Source organism: Archocentrus centrarchus, chromosome 2, assembly GCF_007364275.1.
Source record: "Archocentrus centrarchus isolate MPI-CPG fArcCen1 chromosome 2, fArcCen1, whole genome shotgun sequence".
Taxonomy (NCBI): Eukaryota; Metazoa; Chordata; class Actinopteri; order Cichliformes; family Cichlidae; genus Archocentrus; species Archocentrus centrarchus.
The window spans coordinates 1,473,575-1,497,992 of record NC_044347.1 but is presented as its reverse complement, the minus strand read 5'-3'; the positions used below and the strand labels follow the sequence as shown (position 1 = coordinate 1,497,992).

Below are 24,418 nucleotides of genomic sequence, written 5' to 3'. Positions count from 1 at the left end.
GCACAGATAAACCATTTGGTAATTACCAGTGCGGACACTGCACTCAGTGCAATTTCACACGTCAGATGACCACCTTCCGTCATCCACGGTCAGGCAAGCTCTTTACTACTAAAGAGTAACATCACATGCGAAACTAAGAATGTGATTTATATGTTGAAATGCCCATGTGGTTTGGCATATGTTGGCAAAACCACGCGACCACTGAAAACCCGTATATCAGAACATCGGTCTAGCATTCGCAACCAAAACACCGAAAGTGCTGTAGCAGTGCATTTTACACAGGCCATACATAGTGTCTCTGCTTTGCAGTTCTTTGGCATAGAATCTGTCACTCCATCACCACGCGGAGGTGACATTAATTCTGTCTTACTGCAAAGAGAAACTTATTGGATATTCACTCTCAATACACTTTCTCCGTCTGGACTCAATGAAGAGTTTGATGTAAGACCCTTTCTATAATTATCCTTTTTGGTCAGCTGCCGCTTCTGGTGCAAATGGGCTATGTTTTTTTTTTTTTATCTCTGGGTATGGGAAATTTGATTATTGTTGTCCAATTTGATATAGACGTTCTTTACCCATAACAGGTGTGTATATATATATGTATATGAGACTGGACTGTGGGGACTTTTTTGAGGATCGGATATGTATTTGGTGTATATTTTTAATGGCCTGTATTGTATGTGACTAGTATTGTAATGGTATTTTTAATTGTTTTTGAGGTATGCTACACTGATGTGATGTTAGATAAATGGTCTGCCCTATTTGTTATGTGACAGCCCAGTGTGGTACATCCTATCTTAAGTCGTCTTTGTCCTATTTTCTATGCGGACATTGAATGGCACCTTTTACCCAATTTTTGGGTGAAGGGCGGGTATTTAAGCAGGTGTGTAGCATTTCCTAATTAAGTCTGAAGAAGGGCATTGCGGCCCGAAACGTTACTTTCTGAAATACCGATGGATTAAAATATTTCCAGGAGCTTGTTGGTGTGCGGACCTCCTCCTTTTTCATTGAGTTCTGTTCGGATCCAGCACCCAGTTTAATTTTTGTGGATGTGCGTGTTTCTCTCTTATTAAGTATTATCATTCCAGACACCCATCTCCCAAATATTCTGGAGACCATGGATTGTCTGGTTTGTCCCTTTATCGGGTTGCATGCATGGCGTTAAAAGAGACCATGTTGTGGCCCTGGCTCAGAATTGGTGCTCATTATCACCTGGTGATATTGCCACCATGGTCCCCAGGCACGGTCCCCTTGACTGGCTCACTGTTGCCTGAGAAAATTACTGCCAGTGGCCTAACTGCGCAATTGTTGCCCTGAAAAACTACCACTGCCCTCCGCTATTGTTAAAAAAAGCCTGGGGGGTGCTGTTGAGCGATCAATGGAGTAAGACGGAGTTTTTTTTGGAGCACCGCGGGGCAACTATCTAAAAGTCGTTTTTTCTTAGACGGACTTTTCCACAATCTCCGTGAATATCTCTCAAAAGCTTGATAAACCTGCAAACACTAAAAAATGGCTGGAAAATCATTGAAAGGGCGGCAAACGACACTGCAGGCCTCGAGGCCTACAACTCCGATCCCAGCCTCGGTCTCGAGTGAAGGGGCACTAGGGGAAAATGGAGACCAGAAGGCGACAGTGCATCTGAGGGACATTGGGTCTCTTAAGAACAAACTACTGGCTTCCCTACGCAAAGAGCTTATCGAAGCTCTGAAGACTGAAGTCCGAACCGTCCTGGAGGGCGAGATGTCTGCTATCAGATCTGACATAACTGCAGCGAGGTCGGAGCTAAGAGAATACAGGGCAGCGATTTCAACTGATCTGTCCACACTGAGCGCTACGGTTAAAAATGTGGAAGAATGCTTGTCTACATGCACGGATGACGTTGTGCACCTCCAGAGCGAAGTGAAACGTCTCACTACTATAGCTGACAACCTACAGGACAAGTGTGATGACTTAGAAGCAAGGTCACAAAGGAACAATGTTAGAATAACGGGTGTACCTGAAGCTCAGGGCTGTTCCGCATCCTCAGTTGCAGCACTACTCCAACAAGCCTTCAACGTGAAAGACGCGCCATTACTGGACAGGGCACACCGCTCGCTGTTTCCAGTGCCAAAGTAGGGGAATCCACTGCGAGTGATCATAGCTCGCTTCCACTACTACCAAGATTGCACAAACCTTCTTCGCCTTGCCCGGGAGAAACAAAGGATTAAGATTAATGAAGCGGTTATCTCAATCTTTCCAGACTACACGGCTAAAGTAGCCAAGGCCCGTGCTGCATTCAACGACATCCGAAAGTGGCTGCGAGAGATCGAGGGGCTCCGCTTCGGCATCATCTACCCAGCTCGACTGAGAATCACCTATCAAAATATGCAAAAAACGTTCGCCACCCCTATTGAGGCTCAACAATTCATCTCTCAGATAAATGCAGGTTAAAGGATAAATGATAAGGGATTCACTGATTTACGGCTGCCGGCTAAAGTGGGGACAAACACTATCTTTCACAGACTGTAAGTAAAAAATATCACCCCTCTGTTCCCTATTGTTAGGGTTAGGGTCAGCCCTTTGTTACACCCACAATACAAAGCGCCTTGAGGCGACTGTTTGTTGTGATTTGACGCTATATAGGGGAGAGTGGGGTAAGTTGTGCCAGTTTTTACTTAAAGTGACTTTAAAGCAAGATCATCATAGTAATGCTTCCAACTAAAATATATATTTCAAAATGTGGTGCATCCCTGGGAACAATCACTTTGGATCTGAAATACGGTATTTAAGAACTATAACCTTCTGAAAAAAAGTGGTCTTGTGGCACAACTTGCCCCCGGTGCGGGGTAAGTTGTGCATTTGGAGAGAATGCATTGGGGTAAATTGTGCCATTGATTATTGAAGAAAAACAGTATATTTTGATCTCAGAAACGGTAATGCTATATAAAAGCTAGACAAATACAATACAAAATGAGTCATTTAAGGTTTATTTAAAGTTATTTTACAACATCAAAGGTTACTTTTCTACAAACCTATTGCACCACATGAGCACATCAAAGGTCAGTTTTCTTAAACAAGGCCTAGCACCACATGAAGATATGTTCATAACAAAATTAAATGAAGACCAAATTGACTGCAGTTCTCTTCACAGAGCTGGCCTACTACATAACATCCCACTTGTCAATGCTACAGGGGAATATAAATTTCTGCTCCCTTCTGGCTGAACCACCAAGTTTTTGTGGTGTGGGTATTTTCTTATGCACATCTACTCTTTACCTTAGAAACTTATGTCAACACCATCAACCTTCTCAACCAGTCCAATGTAGTTGTAGGATTTGGTTTTGCCTGCAAAGTTTACAATTACAAAGTCCCCAGCAGACAAATCCTTGTCACCATCATCATCATTCTGGACATCTGAACTCTCATAGTCATAGTCATGTTGTTAAGTGGGATGGAAATGTCACTCTCTTCTGAGCTGATGGAGACAACCATTTTCTTTTTTGGTTTGGACACTTTAAGAGTCCCTCTTGTCTTATTTTCATTCCTTTTCTCCTTTTCACCCATTTCATTTTCTCTGTCATGTGTCCTCCAGGCCATCTTCTGCTTCATCATAGTCCATCATGAGTTTAGTTTGATTTGATACTTTGAGAGCCCTTTACTTCAGCCTCTCATTCTTTTTCTTTTCCTTTTCAGCCATTTTATCTTCTTATCTTTTTCTTTTTGTGCCTTCTCCAGCTCCATTTTCTCAGGTGTGTCGGTCATGATTTTTGATTTTACTTTCTTTCTTCTCATTATGGGCCTTCTTGCTGTGAGTTTTAGCAAGAGAAGTAGGGTCTCTGGAGATTAATAACCCAAATGGGCAGAATAACCAGTTTTGTCACTTGCTGATTGCTTGGGATTTAGTTCTGGAAGAATGGGTGCTTCATCTGGGTTTGGACCTGCTTCAAGACCTGTGGCATGGGTTGGCTCCTCATGTGATGGTCCAGGCAAATCAGCAGCAGCACTGGTGGAGGTCTCTTCTGGGTTTGGCCTGTCTGTTAGCATTAATGGGGCATAATCTTCATCTGGGAATATGCCCGTCACCTGATGTGATGGTTTTGAGTGTCATTTCTGACATGAATGCTTGGTTTACAAGTTCTGGGACCTCATAAATCGTCACGGTTCTACCAGGATTAGTGCACATCCATCCATTACACTGTTGTAGTAGGTTTTCATTGAGTAATAGACTATTTTGTCTAAAGGTTGCAAGCAGTGTGGGGTGGCAGGATGAGCATATTTTCTTTAGTAGTTGTCACCACCTTCAGTGAGATTCATGGTTGTCCAGAATGAGCAGAACTGGGTAATTGGTGGAGCAGTTGGTGGAAGCCCTGCCTGTCTTCCTCTTATAATTCTGTGCCATGATGATCTATTTCTATTTTTGGTCTAAAATAAAGAATGTCACATAGTTTTAGTGATAAAAGAAAAGAAAACAGTGTACAGTTACAATAAATAATAGTGGGGGGGAGTTGTGCCACTGGCACAACTTAACCCAGGCCCTCTGGCACAAATCACCCCAACCCCAACATTTTGTAAAAAATGCATCATCCAGCATTTTTGAGCTAACATAATGCTAGCTGAAAATTTATACATTTTTCTACATGTTTTGATTTAGAATATAATGTGCAGTATCCCCAATGCCTGGAAATAAAAACAATTTAAGGATTCTGAGCTTTATTCATGTTTTTGAATGCACTGCTATTATTTTGAACACAACTGTACTTCTCCTCACGTTCATGCCGGTTGTCATTTTGATTTCTGTAGCCTGTGAAGTCAAGCACAGGCCTGACCATAGCAAGATCAAACATGCACATTGTGAATGAAACTGTCCGTGCCCTGTGATAGATAGCAAATTGCAGTGAAGTGATACAGGCGCAAGTGGTGATAATAGCAGTGACGTAGCCAGGGTGGAGTCCACGGAGTGCGCTCCTAGGAGAAGGCAAAAGAACTCAATCTTTTTCTAGATTTGAATCAGTACGTTTTGCATCCAATAAAAGCAAGAATGTTAACAAATAAATTAGACAATATTCTGGCAATTTAGTGATATTTCCACAGTTGCGGACTCAACTGGTCTTGAAATAAAATCCCAAGTCCTCAATATCCGAGTCCACGACAAGACCATCAAAAAGCAGTCTCTAGACCAAGACCGGTCTCAAGTACTACAACTGAAGTAAATGGTAAATGGACTCGCTCTTATCTACTCTGTCTGAGCACTCAAAGCGCCCATTCATACAAGCATTTCTATGATTAACTAAGCTACAGCCACCCCTACAACACTACTAGTTGGTGGTGTTAACTATAGTTGTGTATTGTGTAATGTTGCGTTGCCATCATGGTGTTTGATTTGGACAGGTGTGTGAAAGATGCTGACACCAGTATGGTGCTGGTGTTCAGGGTCATTTAAGGAATAAAGAACTGTGTGTTAAAATCATGCATGCTCTGGTTGAACAGGAGATACTGGCTGAAAGGTCTGATTGGCTCTGTGGATCAGGTGACTCAGCCACTTAAGGAGGAGAGAGAGCTGCAGCAGAGTGAAAGGACAGAGCTGGAGGATTCAAAGAGCTGCATCTCATTTTTACACTGAGTTCTAGTTGGTAAAGCTCTGGAGGCTCCTTCATCACAGAGCTTAGAGAACAGCTCAGACTAAATACTCCTGCTGTCTCACAAGTTTGTGCCAGAACAACAGACAGGTCTGTGGGTTCTGAACCAGGTAACCATATTATTCAACCCTTCCAGGCTCTGTAGTGTAGCCTGCCTCTGTCATGAAAAATAGCTGACACTTCAACCTCTCAGATGGTTTATCAGGAAATCTGAGTCGCAACTAGTCAGTAGCGCTGTGTTCAAGTCGGGAAGGACAAATGATGAAGTTTGGGGAACAAAATCACCTAAATCATCTCAGGTTGTTGAGCTGAGGGACTGATTTACAGCTGCTGACCCTAAAGAGGACATTTTTGCAGCTCATTTTGGTTTTTACTTGGGAGACTTCCTCATACATAATTGGTCTTTTGCTCCCAGTCATCCTGATTGGAATTCAATTTTATGTCAAACATTTTCCATTAAGTGCTTGAGGTTATGTCTGTAAAGCATCAGGTTTCCACTTTGAACTTTAAATGATTTTGGCTCTGAATTCTCTGAATGTAAAAGCTTCGCAGATGACTGAAACTAAATACAAATAGTAAGATGAGATGTTGATTATCAGTAGGATCAGCTGGATTTACAAGAATTTACAGTTACAGAGAGTCATCTGAGTGACTGTCTTTGTACAAATATCACTGACTGGATCTTTACCCTGCTCGAACTCATTCTTGATGGTTCCTCCACAGAGTGGACCAGCAGAGCTCAGAGGGTCCCAGTGGTCAGTCTGCCCAGCAGCATCAAACACAGCTGGACTCCATATTTCAGGTCTGTACATGTCCAACAACTACTGTTACATCTATTCTGCTCACAGTCATCTCCATGCTGCTCTTTGGAGACCAGTGGATTGTCAGTGTGTCCAACATGGATCTGATGTTTGGCTCCATGATTTCAGTCTGATTGGGTCGTTCATAAAGTATTCTGTTCCAGCTGCTGGAGGACAACATCATCACTTTTGTGAAGGACGAGCTGAAGAAGATCCAGAAGATCCTGAGTCCAGATTACCCAGAATGCTTAGAGAGGGAGGATGAAGAGCAGAGGAAGAGCAGCAGAGAGGCATTAGTGAAGATCACAGTGGACTTCCTGAGAACAATGAAGCAGGAGGAGCTGGCTGAGCGTCTGCAGAGCAGTAAGAAGATTTCTCTAAAGATTGAAGCTGCTGGATGAATGAGACATTTACTGATATTTAAAGAGATGGACCGACATTCAAACAAATTTGTCATGGTGATGTCATAAAACATGACCTCATATTCTTTGTTTCTTTATTCAGAATGCCGTGCTGCAGTTTGTCAGCATAAACTTAAATCTGCTCTAAAGAAGAAGTTCCAGTGTGTGTTTGAGGGCATCGCTAAAGCAGGAAACCCAACCCTGCTGAATCAGATCTACACAGAGCTCTACATCACAGAGGGAGGGGCTGCAGAGGTCAATGATGAACATGAGGTCAGACAGATTGAAACAGCATCCAGGAAACCAGACAGACCAGAAACAACAATCAGACAAGAAGACATCTTTAAAGGCTCACCTGGAAGAGATGAACCAATCAGAACGGTGCTGACAAAGGGAGTGGCTGGCATTGGGAAAACAGTCCTAACACAGAAGTACACCCTCGACTGGGCTGAAGACAAAGCCAACCAGGACATCCAGTTCATGTTTCCATTGACTTTCAGAGAGCTGAATGTGCTGAAAGAGGAAAAGTTCAGCTTGGTGGAACTTGTTCATCACTTCTTCACTGAAACCAAAGAAGCGGGAATCTGCAGCTTTGAACACTTCCAGGTTGTGTTCATCTTTGATGGTCTGGATGAGAGTCGACTTCCTCTGGACTTCCACAAAACTACAATCCTGACTGACCCTAGAAAGTCCACCTCAGTGGATGTGCTGCTGACAAACCTCATCAGGGGGAACCTGCTTCCCTCTGCTTGCCTCTGGATAACCACACGACCTGCAGCATCCAATCAGATCCCTCCTCAGTGTGTTGACATGGTGACAGAGATCAGAGGGTTCACTGACCCACAGAAGGAGGAGTACTTCAGGAAGAGATTCAGAGATGAGGAGCAGGCCAGCAGGATCATCTCCCACATCAAGACATCACGAAGCCTCCACATCATGTGCCACATCCCAGTCTTCTGCTGGATCACTGCTACAGTTCTGGAGGATGTGCTGAAGACCAGAGAGGGAGGAGAGCTCCCCAAGGCCCTGACTGAGATGTATATCCACTTCCTGGTGGTTCAGGCCAAAGTGAAGAAGGTCAAGTATGATGGAGGAGCTGAGACAGATCCACACTGGAGTCCAGAGAGCAGGAAGATGATTGAGTCTCTGGGAAAACTGGCTTTTGATCAGCTGCAGAAAGGAAACCTGATCTTCTATGAATCAGACCTGACAGAGTGTGGCATCGATATCAGAGCAGCCTCAGTGTACTCAGGAGTGTTCACACAGATCTTTAAAGAGGAGAGAGGGCTGTACCAGGACAAGGTGTTCTGCTTCATCCATCTGAGTGTTCAGGAGTTTCTGGCTGCTCTTCATGTCCATCTGACCTTCATCAACTCTGGAGACAATCTGCTGGAAGAACAACAACCAACATCCGTGTGGTTTGAATTATTTATGAAACCAAAACTTCAATCTCTCCATCAGAGTGCTGTGAACAAGGCCTTACAGAGTCCAAATGGACACCTGGACTTGTTCCTCCGCTTCCTCCTGGGTCTTTCACTGCAGACCAATCAGAGTCTCCTACGAGGCCTGCTGACCCAGACAGCAAGTAGCTCACAGACCAATCAGGAAACAGTCGAGTACATCAAGAGGTTGTTGAGTCAGAATCTGTCTGCAGAGAAAAGCATCAATCTGTTCCACTGTCTGAATGAACTGAATGATCGTTCTCTAGTGGAGGAGATCCAACAGTCCCTGAGATCAGGAAGTCTCTCCACAGATAAACTGTCTCCTGCTCAGTGGTCAGCTCTGGTCTTCATCTTACTGTCATCAGAAGAAGAAGATCTGGATGTGTTTGACCTGATGAAATACTCTGCTTCAGAGGAGGCTCTGCTGAGGCTGCTGCCAGTGGTCAAAGCCTCCAACAAAGCTCTGTGAGTAAATATGTGATCATCCCTTTATTTATATCATAAACAATGTAATGGGTTCCAGTGTTTCAAAAAGAAAACTTCGGAATTTGAATTAAATTATCATCAGCACTAACAAACAATTTTGGTCCTTTTAATGACCCATAGGGGCAGAAAGTGTTTCTGAGGCATTTTTGTGTTAGAATCACACTGTATCATATACCCAGACTTCTTCCTGCCTTCAAACCTCAGTCACTGGTTCATAAAATATGCCTTTATACACCCACTAAGTACAGATTACATTTAGTTTGCCCGTGGGCTGGAGAAATTTAATGATCAGTATTCTTGATGAAGCATTTTTGTCTCTGTCCAATCTGAGCGGATGCACTCTGTCCAGAATAATTCAGCTGTCAATACTGAGATCCATCCATCCATCCGTCCACTTATCCTCTTCCACTTACCTGGGGCTGGGTCACAGGGGCAGTAACTTAAGCAGAAAGCCCAGACCTTCCTCTACACAGCTCATCCACCAGCTCATACAGGGGCACCCCAAGACATTCCCAGGCCAGCCGAGAGATATAATTCGTCCAGCATGTCCTGGGTCTGCCCCAGGGCCTCCTCCCGTTAGGACATGCCTGGAACACCTCACCCAAGAGGTGTCCAAGAGGCATCCTGGTCAGATGCCTGAACTACCTCAACTGGCTCCTTTTGCTGTGCACTCCTCACCATATCTCTAAGGGAGAGGCCAGTCATTGTTTGGAGGAAGGTCATCCTCCAGTATCCATTTGACCAAAATAAGAACATAGGTATGATCCTTCAGGCCCTCTGGCAGGTTTACTGGCTTCAGGTTGTTCACGGAAACAACTTCCAAATACAGGAGTTTTGTTCTTGCTTCTAATGCATAGACTTTTGTCAGCAGCAGTGTCGTAGTAAAGACCACCTAATCTGAGACCGAGACATAACCAAGACTTTTAGAGACCAAGACCAAGACCTAGGGAGGGTTAGACCGAGTCAAGACAAAGACCAGTGCCCCCCGCTACATGAACAAGAAAATGTGAAACATGATCAAAATCACTTCTCAAATTGATCAGAAAGATCCACATTCCCATAAAAACACCTAGATATTAAACACTCACAGCTGAAATAAATAATAACCATCTTAATTTAATACTCCTGGGTGACTTCCATCATTTATCACAGAATGTAAAACAATTATTCAGAGTTCATCACAATAGTCTTCTCTGCCTTTCATAAACATGCATAAAGTTATGTTGTTTTTAAACCAACAACAAGCTTTGTGAAAATGGGATGCAGTATGACAGCTTTATGTACACAAAACAAGGCAACAGCCAAGGATTTCAGGTTTCCGGTCTATCCCCAAAACTCTCCAAAAGTCGCTGACGTTACCGGAAAAAGTTGCTAAATTTGTCACTAGTTGCCTTTTGGAAAAAATCGCTAGGGGGTCTGAAAAGCCGCTAAATCTAGAGACAAAGTCGCTAAGTTGACAACACTGCTGATCAAAAACAACCAATCAGAGCCAGTAGGAGTGTTGTGGCACTGTCAATCACTCCTCATGTATGCACTGCTCAATGAACTAATGGCGGAGAAAGAACTTAGCATTCCAGGAAAGCTGTTTATCTGCTGTCTTCGGTGGCCATGCTAACTAGCCTGAATATTCATGACAGGCTCTACTATTGGAGAGAAGCTGAAGCATAGCAGAGAACAAGGAGAGTGTGAGCAGCATGTACACAAGCTTGATCGACAGTGCTAAGACCCTCCTACTGGCTCTGATTGGTGCATTTTTTCATTTAGTACTGGGAGCACTGGGAAAAGGCAAAGGAGCTCATTTTTTTAAAAATTTGAATCAGTACATTTTGCATCCAATAAAAGCAAGGATGTAAACAGATAAATTGTACAATAGGCAATTTAGTGATATTTCCACAGTTGTGGTCTTGACTGGTCTTGAAACAAAATCCTGAGTCCCCAATGTCCGAGACCAAGACAAGACCGCGTACAAATGCGATCCAGTCCATGACAAGACCAAGACCAGCAAAAAGTGGTCTCAAGACTAGTCTTGAGTAGTACAACAGTAATCGGCAGAGTGTACGTACATCATCTTCTGATGTTGGTAATCCAAGCTCTGGCTTGTATCCCACCTTCAGTGTAGCTCATTATTTCCTTTTTAATCTCTGCTATGGTTGTCCTACTTGTGCCCAACAATGAAGCTGTGTCTTCATAACATAAATTGCCACTAAGGTTCCTGTTTGCTATCAGAAAGTATATCTTATTGTACTGTCGTTCCACGGCAAGCGCTGGGTCTGCACTGATGCAGAAGCAGCCCCGATCCATCCGTTGATCTCCTGCTCCCTTGTCCTGTCACTCGTGAACAAGACCCTGAGATACTTGAACTCCTCCACCTGGGGCAGGAACTCCTCCCTGAGCTGGAGAGGGCATGCTACCCTTTTCTGGCTGAGGACCATTGTCTCAGCCTTAGAAGTGCTGATTCTCCTGCCAGCCACTTCACACTCGGCTGCGAACCTATCTACTGCGAGCTCCCCTCCTGCTCTCTGACGGAGATGGTTGCGTTCAATCTCTCTCTTGCCTTCCTGCCCTCCCCCATCTCTCCTGCTTGCTGCTTGCTGTAAGTGCATCTCTTACACACTGACCGAATAAGATTAAGAAGCAACATGGATCTGGCAAACTGGGCCCTCAACACCATTGATTTTCTCCACTTTGGGGGAGGGGAGCCCATGTGTGCGAGTGGAACAGACACCGTTGGACCCCGCGGTCTCTCAGCACTGGCGGTTGATGATGTGGAAGACGTATATATATATTCGGCTTTTTGGTAACGGGATCTCTTCTGTCTGGACTCTGTCTGGATACCTGATCTTCCGGGAAATTAAGAAAATCTGGGCAGCAGTTTGACGTCTGCCGAGACTGCACAACCAGATGGATGGGCTGTCCAGAGCCGTACAGACTCAGAGCCTGTTGGACCTGAGCCATAAGCTGGATGCATAGTCAAGCTGAGAACATGTTCATAGGTGAAAGGGATTAGATCTGGAGATAAAGTTCAGTTCTGCACAGCGAGGACAGTAACTGAACAATTTGGATTATTAGATTTACAGAGTGAGTCCCCAATGGACTAAAGGATGTTGAAAAAAGAAAAGCAGCCTGTTTCAAAACATCTGCATTATCGGGAATTTGGCTCTCTAGCCGGCCATGAGGCTGGTAATCATATCTCTCTGGGACAATGTGTGACAGATGCTCTTCCCCACAGCCCTCTCTGAGATTTGTGTAAGCTGGATCTGGCGTACCATGGCCACTGACAATCATCCATAATTATCAGCGAACAGTTTTGACTAGGAGGTGGGATCCGGCTCCATAATGCCCTGACCTTCTCATCTCTGTCTGCGTCTCCCCCGCCCTCCCTACCCAACCATATTGCTATCCCAGCTTTAACTGTGTGAGATGCTTTGCTAAAGGTATTTTTTTGGACCCTGGTATGGTGCTCCATATGAGCACAGTACCAGCTGATTTTTTTTTTAACCTAACCAACCTAGTGTGTGTCTGTTTCTTTCTTCCTGGGATGATTGAGCTGGCGGCACCCTCAGTGGCAGCGGCTGCACATCTCCCCTATGTTAGTCTTGTCTGTCATTTTGGATTGCTGTTCTGAACCGAATTCCATTGTATGTATAATGATTAATTTTATTGTATGTATAATGAAAATAAAGTTCTATTATAGAACCTACTAAAGGGCAGAACCTCCTTTCCAGCACCCTGCCATAGACCTTACCGGGGAGGCTGAGGAGTGTGATCACCCAAAAGTCCCTTCTTAAAGATGGGGACCACCACCCCGGTCTCCCAATCCAGTGGCACTGCCCCAGATCTTCACTCGATGTTGCAGAGGTGTGTCATCCAAGACAGCCCTATAACATCCAGAGCCTTCAGGAACTCAGGGCAAATCTCGTCCACCCCAGGGGCCCTACCACCAGGGAGTTGTTTAACCACTTCAGTGACCTCACCCCGAGTAATGGGCGACTTATCCCCCTTGTCTCCAGACTCTGCTTCCACTACAGAAGGTGTGTCAGTGGGATTCAGGAGGTCCTCAAACTATTCCTTTCACCGTCTGACTATAGCCTCAGTTGAAGTCAGCAGCACCCCACCCGCACTATAAACCGTGTGAGAGGAGCACTGCTTTTCCCTCCTGAGTCGCCTGACGGTTTGCCAGAATTGCTTCGATGCCGTCCAAAAGTCTTTTTCCATACCCTCACCGAGGTCTCTTTGAGGTTTGACTGTGAAGCAGCTCTATCCTCTCTTCACTTTTCTCTGACAGCTCCTAATCATGTAGCCTCAGCTGGTGCATGGCTTAGAGCAGAAGCTCCTGCTCGCTTTTCAGTCTCTTATTCTCCTGCTGTAGTCTTGCTGTCTTCTCATCTCACTGATCTCTATTGTCCTATCCAGATATCTGGAAACTGTCCTAAGTTACAGGGGACTCAGATCAGCTGTATCCATGAGCCCCGTTGGGCTGCTTCTCATGTGTTGGACATGGAGGCGGAGTGTGTGCTAACCTGAAGACCGATGATCTTCTCTTGGGAAGATAATCACCAAGGTCATGGTCCCCATGGTGAGCAGGGAGAGAAGATTGTCTCTTAGAACATGATTCTTCCAAGAATGACATCTTTTATTACAGGAGATCAGATCCAGCTCAAAGGATCATCTGTTATAGTGGACACAATAACCCACTATCTCTCAGACGTGGCAACAGTGCTGTCCCCTTTATTATGGTCTGGTCAGAGACATGAGACGATGTCACATCAGGTTAGAACTGTATTTTCTGTTGCCACACAATAAGCACACATTCTGGTTGACCAGTAGTAATGTGGAAACATAGACCAGCCTTAGTCCAATTCTGTCAGAAAGTCCAATAACTTGCATGCAATTGCAACTTTTTCAGCCTGAGCTCTCAAAATTGCCATTGCAGTGCAGCTCTGAGTTGTGATTGACTGTTGGATGCATTCCTATTAGTCACTGGGCATATCATGTTCACTCCATGCCACTGATGCACTGTCTGACAGGATGGGCTTTTTAACAGCCTCAATAAGTCACTTGATAGGATGGAAGTCACAAATTGGTTTCACCTGAAACTACTGATTGTAATGACCTATGCCTTCTTTCACACCTTGGCGCATGTAATTATGTACATGAACAATAGTGGGTCACAACCACCTCCACTAGGGTTTACCTGGGTCTCTCCACCTTTTGGTTTGAGAACTGAAGAATCCTTTTGGATGAGAGGCAAATATAAACACTTCTCACACTCCTATAAACCTTTCCCATACTCTCATAGACACTTAATTTGCTCTTAAACACTTTCTACACTCTCAAACCTACTTAATTTGAACAACATATACAATTGCGATGAAGGTGAGGCAATGGGATAAATATACCATACTGCACAGCCAAGAAGAGCACTGCAGCTCTTCTGAAGGCGCCAATTCATCAGGTGCTTTTTTTTTAACCTTTATTTAACTTGGTAAAATGTTAAAACGCAATAAGTGAACCACAATATAGTGAGGGACAACTGTGTTCGCTTAGCAAGCATCATTGTTTGCAACAGATAAACTAACAGAAACATTAGAAACATTAACAGGGTATCAACGATGCACTAACTCTCTAAAACACACCTCAGAACTGATGTCACAGCTCCAGGGTGCCAGGATTTTAAACACTCACACATTACAATAATGCTGCCATGGAGAGAAAGCTCTACTTTGCACAGTCAGCATTAAACTTTTTTCCTGTGAAATGCTCCCACAACTTTGACAGTCTGTCTCAATTTTCTTTCATTTCCTCCACCCTCCTCTCTGTTCCAGCATCATTATGTTGTTCATGTTACTTTCTTCATTAGTATTTTTATTATTAGCACACAATGGAAGCAATACTGCCACCATATCTTCCTGTAGTGTATTGCAGTTAGAAAAAGACATATGTGATTTTAGAATATGACCAGTCGACAATAAAATTCCACGTTGGCTAATTAATCTAGTCAATGTCATCAGTTATGGTGATGAATTGTGGCAGCCCTTCACAGTAATGTAGGACCCAGAGCTCTGTGCCAGTACTGAACTCGTCACTAAATCCACCGGTAACTCACTGGTTTCCGTTTAGATAAATTTCGGTATAACTGTTTCTACTAAGCAAATTTAAAGTGCTTTATTTTTCCTAGACTAGTTTTTTAATTAATCTTGAATTGCAGCGTACTCAGAAATATTTGATTTTCTTGTGTAGTTTCAACATTCAAACAGATTTTCATTTAATCACAAACATTGTTTTCTCAGACTGAGCAGCTGCAACCTCTCAGAGAGAATCTGTGAAGATCTTTTGTCAGTTCTCAGCTCCCAGTCCTGTAGTCTGAGAGAGCTCGACCTGAGTACCAACAGTCTGCAGGATTCGGCTGTGAAGAAGCTATCTGCTGCAGTGGAGAGTCCTCACTGCAAACTGAACAATCTCAGGTCAGATCAAATGACATACTGTTTGTTATCAACTGGCAAAATTAACCAATTAGCCAATAAAGGTTAACTTTACTCAGTTATTGTTGTTTCTTAATATTTTTTATTATTATTTAAACTGTCACATTTCTAACTGGCTCACTACAAAACAATAAGGATTCTTTAAAATACAGATCAATTATTCCGAATTATTTCAACCTGGTCATACCTTAACAATAGTGTTTGTTTTACTCTTCATATTTTAATTTTCAGACTGAGTGTAGGTACGATCCCTGAAAGAAGCTGTGAAGCTCTGTCTTCAGTTCTCAGCTCTCGGTCCTCTAGTCTTAGAGAGTTGGACCTGAGTATCAACAACCTGCAGGATTCAGGCATGAAGCTTCTGTCTGCTGGACTGCAGAGTCTAACCTGTAAACTGAAAACTCTGAGGTCAGATAAAGTGATATATTTTTTTCACAATTAAACAATTAAAGACTTTTACCGTTAAAGGTTAAGCTAATCCATATTTTGTTGCATCTTAGAAAGGAATTAAAGATTCTTGAAAAACAGGATCAAGTTTTGCTAAATCTATTAATTCCTCACTGCACTGTGATTGCAATTTAACAGCACTTGGTGTTTTATTGTTCATTTTCTATTTTTCAGACTGAGTGTGTGTAACCTCTCAGAGAGAAGCTGTGAAGCGCTGTCCCCAGTTCTCAGCTCCCAGTCCTCTAGTCTGAGAGAGCTAGACCTGAGTAACAGCAACCTGCAGGATTCAGGAGTGAAGCGTCTGTCTGCTGGACTGAAGAATCCACACTGTACTCTAGAAACTCTCGGGTCAGAATTTTGACTTTTCCACTATTGGCCATTTAAAATGTGATTCATATCTCACCTTTTTTTTAAAAGGTTGATTTCTTAAAATAAGATTAAAATCAGATCCACTGAGTCAGAAATCTGTCAGCAGCACTTCCATCCAAACCTTCCAGTTTCTCTGTATTCTGAAGGATTTTACAGAGCTGTTTATTCATATATCAGTTTAATTTACAGAACATTTTATTATTAAAAACATAATCAAATGGACTGTTTTTGGCTGAAAAATGAATCAAGACATTTACTTTAACTTAAATGATCAAAAAATTTAATATTGTAGTAGAAGCTGACAAATACAGAGAAATTTAAAATCAAGAAAGCTTACTGAAATATGATATTCATTTATTTATTTAAATTAAAATTTTCAGAGATAAGAGTCACAGATTGCTTTACAAAGCCAACACACATTCAGGTGCAATGCAAAACAATGCAAATAAATAACAAAATAATAGTAAATAAAACACGTTACAGAGCACTAGAATTTAAGGATTAAAATTGACAACTGGAAATAAATGTGACCACAGAATCTAAAAATCTTAGAGATGTAGGTCGAGCAGGTCAGTGGTCATACAGATTTTCTCATCACTCTAATTTATTCCTCCTCATCTCCTCTCTCCTCACCTCAGAATATTTTCCACTGAAGTGAAAGAAAACTGATTCAGAAAAGAAGGTTCAAGGTTTTTTTTAGATTTTTTTACCCTTTAACACTGAGCGTATATCACTGAAATGCCCTTTGACCCCTTTAACACTCTTTGACACACAGCGTATAATGCTGACACGTTTATGCAAGCAAACTTTGCATTACTGTAATTACACGATGACTTGTCCTATCTGAAACATTCAAATGGTTTCTGAAAGTTGACAAATTGCACTTTACAGCCAATATTTGCTTATTATGATAATTTCACTTGCACTGTAGCAGGAAGTCGGTGAATCCCTTCCTTTATTCATCCCCCACTATGACTGAATTTAGGGGATTTTTAGTAAAAAATATATTGAGGTTAACACTTTCATTTTCATGTATCCATCTTCTTCCAATTCAGTGTTGCAGAAGGTGCTGGGGCTTATCCCAGCTGCTATAGGGTGAGAGGTGAGGTACACCTTAGATAGGTTGCCAGTTTGTAGCAGGGCTAACAGAGAGAGACACAACTACGATCAATTTAGAATCACCAATTAACATAACCCCACTAATTGCATGGCTTTGGGCTGTGGGAGTAAGCCAGAGTACCTGGACAAAACCTACGCAGACATGGGGAGAACATGCAAACTCCACACAGAAAGGGCAGACGATGGATTCAAACACAGTACCTTTGTGCTGTGAGGAGACAGCGCTAACCACTGCACCACCATGTTGCCGCTTACCATTTTCAGAAAGTGTCCATATAAAATTCTTTGAAATCATTGAATGAGTGCAATTTACCATGTGAACATATTTCAGCATGAAGAAAATGTTGTCTGAATATAATCATAATGTCTGCAGCTGCTTTTATCCATCTATCCATTCTCTTCCACTTATCCTGTTCAGGGTCACGGGGGGGCTGGAGCCTATCCCAGCTGTCATAGGGCGAGAGGCAGGGTACACCTGTACAGGTCGCTAGCCAGTAGCAGGGCCAACACAGAGAGACAAACAACCTTTCACACTCACATTCACACCTATGGGCAATTTAGAGTAGCCAATCAACCTAACCCCAGTAAGTGAACGTCTTTGGAATGTGGGAGGAAACCGGAGTACCCGGAGGAAACCCAAGCAAACACAGCGAGAACATGCAAACTCCACAGAGAGAGAGGGAGAGGCCTGGGCCAAGGTGGAATTGAACCCAGACCTTTCATAAAAGCTGCTTTTATATTTACATTTTTACATATATTTACATCATCTCCAAGATCCACCTGTGACAGACATTTATCTATCAGGATGAGCAATTCCAACACATTTATCAGTGTGTTATGTTTTTACAATTTAAATATTGCCAAATCTAGTAACTCCACACTCCAAGAGAGAAGTCAATATGTTCTCAAACAAATGCTTTTGTTTTTGTCTGTTATTTATTTTACAGACTAAGTGTATGTAACCTCTCAGAGAGAAGCTGTGAAGCTCTGTCCTCGCTTCTCAGCTCCCAGTCCTCTTGTCTGAGAGAGCTGGACCTGAGTACCAATGATCTGCAAGATTCAGGAGTGAAGCTTCTGTCTGCTGGACTGAAGAGTCCACACTGCAAACTGAAAAATCTGCGGTAAAATCTAGTGATATTTTCTTTGCCATTATTTGGCCAAGTTGTCCAAATAAATATTTTAGCTACTAAAGGTCAGCTTCACGCATTTGTTTTTTTTTTTACATCTTATTAAGTATTAAGCATTCCTGAATTTTCAAATGTAATAATTCTTCATTACAATGTTTTTTTTTTTTAGATTGAGCGGCTGTAACCTCTCAGAGAGAAGCTGTCAAGTTCTGTCATCAATTCTCAGCTCCCAGTCCTCTAGTCTGAGAGAGCTGGACCTGAGTAACAACAACCTGCAGGATTTGGGCGTGGCTCTTCTGTCTGCTGGAGTGAAGAGTCCACACTGCAAACTGGAAACTCTCAGGTCAGGATCCAAACATTTCGCTGATGTCAATTTAAAATCTGAAATATATTACTGCATAACAACCATAGGCATACGAAACGGGGTAGATGGGTCCGCCCCAGTATTTGAGACAGGCACATTTATACCACCCAAAAATTACACAGCGAAAGAGAAAAATACTTGATTTTGAAATCTGTAACTTACATGATTTATTTTGAAGGTGCAACCTAGCGTCATGTCACTGCACTGCCCCCGCCCCCCTCTGAACTGCTCTGAGTATTTGGGAGGCGGAGACAGCTGCAGGAATCAGAAACTATTTTGAATGAGGTAAAATGGTCTGTCTGGAATGTCGCCATGAATATGGCTTGTTTGTAACGACTTGTTGTTAATTTACTTTCATATATAGAAACCAAATCTTAATACAGGGATGGTCACTCCTCTAATATTTAACCGCTAACTTTGTCTAGAAGTGAGCTACACCAGCCAAAAGGTTTTGTTATCTCGTTTCAGCACAAATGAGATAACAACCACGAACAAAAAGGCTGAAACAGCAGCAGGACTTACTTTGTTTTTTTAAAAAGAATAACGTCACTGTGAACAACAGTCACACAAGACAAGGGCCACACCTGATCATAATTTATCAACATGTATGACAGTATATTACATATGTGTAATAATATCTTATCAGGAGAATGGTAGTACACAGAGTAATGACTCAGTTGAAGCAATGAAAGGTGGAGAGGCTGAAGAAGCTCAGACGAGGTCTTAAATTAGTTTAGTGAAATATGTATTATTACCCTTTAAACATAAAACTAAACAATTTTATGATGAGAAGAACCGGTTCTGCCCATGTCTTGTGATTTTAAAACACATACATATGTAAATTATACATGCAATAATATAGATGTACACAACACTCCTTTTCCAAGAAACATTTGAAAAAGAAGTAAATAAAAGATCAAATAGCATTTTTTTATGCTTTGCTGTCAGGTTCCCAATATGTGTCCCCACCAATAGTAAACACACTCCTACGCCCTTTTTCATGTACACGTGGTGTAGCAGTGCAGGGTGGACCCAAAAGCAGAACTCCAGAGGCAGGACTGAACGAAAGTGATATCTTTTTAATGAAAATCTAAAATAAATACAAAACCAGGAGCATCGGAGCAAAACTTAACTTACAGGAAAACAGAGTAACCAGAACAAAACCACACCTCCATGAGGGAGGACACAACAGAGAACAGAGGGAAATGCATATAATATATACACAGGCAATGGATAACAGGACACAGCTGGGGAGAACAGGTGGACAGAATCATACTAATGAAAACACAGGGAGCAAAAAGTCAGCACAACACACAGGGACCACAGGACTGCCAAACTAAAACAGGAAGTAAACAAACCAGACATAAACACAGGCTAAGCACAACATGAAGAATAGAATAGACAAGAGACCAGGAACTAACACTGAAATACTGAGACATGGGAAGACAAGAACAGGATAAAAAACCCAGACTAACTTAATACCATACCAAACTGAAGACCTACACGAAAGAAAACTAATAAACATAATCAGAGATATAACAAAATATAACCAAAAAGAACCCAAGACACCGGGCCATCGGCCCAGCATCGTGACACCTTTGATAACAACTACCTTTTACTGTCAAAAGATTTTTCATAGTCACATTTTGTATTTATTTGTTACTTCATACAATGTTCATTTTAAAGATTTGGGGTTAATTTTATTACGTTTATGATGTTTTGGTGTCCATTGGTCATTAATGAAAATGATTGCAGGTGAGACTGTAGAAGCCCAATCTAAAGGGATAGCCAGGTATGTTTAGCTTAAACTCAGAGTTTTCAGTCTCATAAAAGTGGCTTTCTTTTTACCCAGATTGATCACCATGGTAACTGATGCTATGACCTGATCGAGAGCAGGTTGTGTTCAAAGACTGGGTCTACAATTGACTAGAAGTACCACAGTTTCATTGATTGTTTTATTTTCAGATTTATTATTAATATTATTAATTATTAATATTAATAATAATGCAGCAGTACGCACTGTATGTGTCTAATTGCCATGGGAATTCAGGCTCCATGCATTCAGTTGATGCAGAAAAAGGAGAAATGCTTCTGTTTGGTTCTTTGCAGCATTCATGTCCTCTGAAGGAACCATCCTACACAGTCTGGGTCCTTCAAAAGATGCAGCCCTTGAATTTGGACACAGCTATAAGTTCAGACTGTTGGTGGACTTCCCATGATGCTCATCTCTTCTCTCTTCTCTTTGCCCCCACACTGAAACCAGTCATGGTAGAAGGTCCTCCTGGAGCCTGTTTTCATTGGAAGCATCTTTCTGTAAATGGGAGTTCTTCCTTCCCACAATCACCAAGTGCTGCTCAGTGGATCGTCTCATGGTGTTAACTTACACAACTGGAGATGGCTGTTGTTTTCTCTTGGGAATTGTCACTTATAAATAAAGCTACATTAAATTGAATGGATGGTTGTAGGAGAAGACCCTATGCTGTAGTAATGTGAGACTTCATGAATCTCGGCAGTATTGTACAGCGCGGCACAACTCAAACTACAAACGCTTATGTGATTAGTTCAACTCACTACTAGACAGCCTTAAAAGTAATAAATATGTATTTATTTCTAGCTTAATTTCAATTATCTTCAGCACTCTGGAGGACTGACGAGGACCTGGACAGTTTGCAGCTTTATGTGGATGAATGTTTTGAGCGAGTCGTCATGGGTAAATCAGAAAAGACGCCGACTCCCTCCACCAGCAAAGGAGCTCCGTTCACAAAGAGAAACCGCCCTGAAGACTCCCCTGAGATGGCATCTCCACCTGCCAGCAATATTGTGGACGTTTTGGACGTTTTGACTGACTGCACTACATGGTGTTATATTCAGAGCAAGACCAATAACGATACACAAAGTACAAAATAAATAAATGGAGTCATGAAAGTAAAATAATCAAGGTTTCTCTTACTAACACCAGACTAAGTCCAATTAGCTTTTCTTTTCCTTTCAAATTGAGAGATCAATAACATTTGTAATTTTAGTCATATGTCATATATATCATACACACACACACACACACACACACACACACACACACACACACACACACACATGTATCTATTCCAGCTATATATATATATATAAAACACTCCCAGCTCGCCCCTACGGGTCCTCTACCAGAGGCCTGGGAGCTTCAGGGTCCTGTGCAGTATCTTAGCTGTTCCCAGTATTGTGCTCTTCTGGACAGAGATCTCAGATGTTGTTCCAGGAATCTGCTGGAGCCACTCTCCCAGTTTGAGGGTCACTGCCTCGAGTGTTCCGATTACCACGGGGACCACTGTTACCTTCATCTTCCACATCCTTTCCAGCTGCTCTCTGAGCCCTTGGTATTTGTCGAGGTTCTCGTGTTCCTTCTTCTTCATGTTCCCGTCACTTGGTTATTGCAACGTCTATCACTACGACCTTCTTCCTTTGTTTGTCCACCACTACGATGATGTTGGTTAGCCATCACAAGTTTGTCTGTATCTGGAAGTCCCACAGGATCTTAGCTCTGTTGTTCTCAACCACCCTTGGGGGTGTGTCCCATTTTGACCTCGGGACTTCCAGGTCATACTCGGCACAGATGTTCCTGTATACGATGCCGGCCACTTGGTTATGGTGTTCCATATATGCCCTGCCTGCTAGCATCTTGCACCCTGCTGTTATGTGCTGGATTGTCTCAGGCGCATCTCTGCACAGCCTGCACCTGGGGTCCTGCCTGGTGTGGTAGACCCCAGCCTCTATTGATCTCGTACTTAGAGCTTTTTCTTGTGCTGCCATTATTAGTGCCTCTGTGCTGTCTGTCAGTCCAGCTTTGTCCAGCCATTGGTAGGATTTCTCTATGTCGGCCACTTCTTCTGTCTGCCGGTGGTACATGCCATTCAGAGGTTTGTCCTTCCATGATGGTTCCTGTTCTTCTTCTTCTTCTTTCTCAGGTTTCTGCTGCCTGAGGTAATCACTAAGCACGTGATCCTTTGTGGCCATCTTCCTGATGTATTCATTGATCTTCATTGTTTCATCTAGGACAGTGGCTCTGACACCCACTAGTCCTCGGCCACCTTCATTCCACTTAGCGTACAGTCTCAGGGTGCTGGATTTGGGGTGAAACCCTCCATGCATGGTAAGGAGCTTTCTTGTCTTAACATCTGTGGCTTCCATCTCCTCCTTTGGCCAGCTTATTATCCCAGCAGGGTATCTGACAACTGGCAGGGCATAGGTATTGATAGCCCTGATCTTGTTCTTCCCATTCAGCTGACTCTTAAGGACTTGCCTTACTCTCTGCAGGTACTTGGAGGTTGCAGCTTTCCTAGCGGCCTCTTCATGGTTCCCATTTGCCTGTGGGATTCCAAGGTACTTGTAGCTGTCCTCAATGTCTGCAATGTTGCCTTCTGGTAGTGCAATCCCCTCAGTTCTGACTACTTTTCCTTTCTTTGTTACCATCTGACTTCACTGATGTCTACCCCACAGTTTTATCAACATCTTAGACATTGAGGGTTTTGGGGGGTAGGTGTAGATGAGCACCACTGAACGATACTCAGGTGCTCATCATGCAACTGTCCCCTCTATTTTAATAGCACTCTGGTTTTCACACAGACACTCCTTTTATACACTTCATACACTCACATAATCCGACACGTGTGTGTGTGTGTGTGTGTGTGTGTGTGTGTGTGTGTGTGTGTGTGTGTGTGTGTGTGTGTGTGTGTGTGTGTGTGTGTGTGTGTCAGCCTGGGTTTCCTGGGTCTATCTCGGGCTCTCAGGGTTGTTGTTGCGGCTTCCCACCCTCCTTACCAAGTATGTTTCATGACATACACACACAAACACAGACACAAGCATGTGCTGGGTTTCTTTTTTATACTTTCATATTTCAGGTGCTATTTGTTTTTTTTGTTTGTTTGTTTGTTTGTTTTTTCTTTTGTTTGTTTTTGTATTTATTACAGATGCAGCAATTGGTGACACCCCAGCCCCCCGAAAATAAAGAAACAAATAAAGAAAATGAAGGGGAAAAAATTATAATAGCAGCCTCCGATACAGCTCCTCTTGGCACAGCAAAGGTGTTTGGCACAAAAGAGCATGAAGAAAATCATTTTGCTTGCTTAAGCTGCCAGACAGGATAGATTAAAAAAAAATGATGAAGGGAAATTTACACGTGTGCTTAGATTAGTGGTGTATTTTCAAATAAGGATGTATAAGTTGTATGATTATGTTATATATAGCAATGTGTAGATAGACAACTGTTTGCTGACATGCAAGACTTTAATAAGAGGATATAAAGGTGTGTGTTGTCTGTTGTTTTTGTACTCCTTTTGTTTTCGACTCAAAGCAGAGATACAGGAAACAGGCAGCCACACCCTTCTTATGACTTGTGTAACAGTAATAAAAGCTGCACGCAGGGACAGAGAGTGCACCAGACTTTGTGAACTGATGTGGAGATTGTATTAGCGGTCAGGGAAATGTAGTCTGGTCTGGATCTCTGTATTTTGACTTCATTCTTTTGATGTAAAATTAATGCAATTGGAAATGAACTCTTTAATTTTCTTTTTTTTTTTTTTTTTTTTTAAAGCCTGTCATGTCTGGTAGATCTTGCAAGCAGAACTGTGATCTGAATGCGTTGTTGTGCCAAACATATTTGCTATTTCAAGATGAGCTCTATAGGTTCTCAATAGGCTCTTCTTGTTGTTGTTTTAACCCTTTATTTTATTTATCTGAGTTATTTTTCCACATACTATGTAACAGCCAGAGCTGACAGGC

General features: G+C 42.5%; 1 protein-coding gene and 1 pseudogene across 1 annotated transcript in view; one reads left to right on the top strand and one right to left on the bottom strand.

Annotated features, from left to right (window-relative positions):
- Nucleotides 1-24,418, bottom strand: part of LOC115791158 (NACHT, LRR and PYD domains-containing protein 12-like) — a 1,329,445-nt pseudogene that overhangs the window by 235,793 nt on the left and 1,069,234 nt on the right.
- Nucleotides 1-24,418, top strand: part of LOC115791148 (NACHT, LRR and PYD domains-containing protein 12-like) — a 150,013-nt gene that overhangs the window by 112,484 nt on the left and 13,111 nt on the right. Inside the window, exons 8-10 of the mRNA XM_030745277.1 lie at nt 15,458-15,631; nt 15,845-16,018; nt 18,106-18,279. Coding sequence (XP_030601137.1) covers nt 15,458-15,631; nt 15,845-16,018; nt 18,106-18,279 — 522 coding nt within the window. The remainder of the gene's footprint in view (nt 1-15,457; nt 15,632-15,844; nt 16,019-18,105; nt 18,280-24,418) is intronic.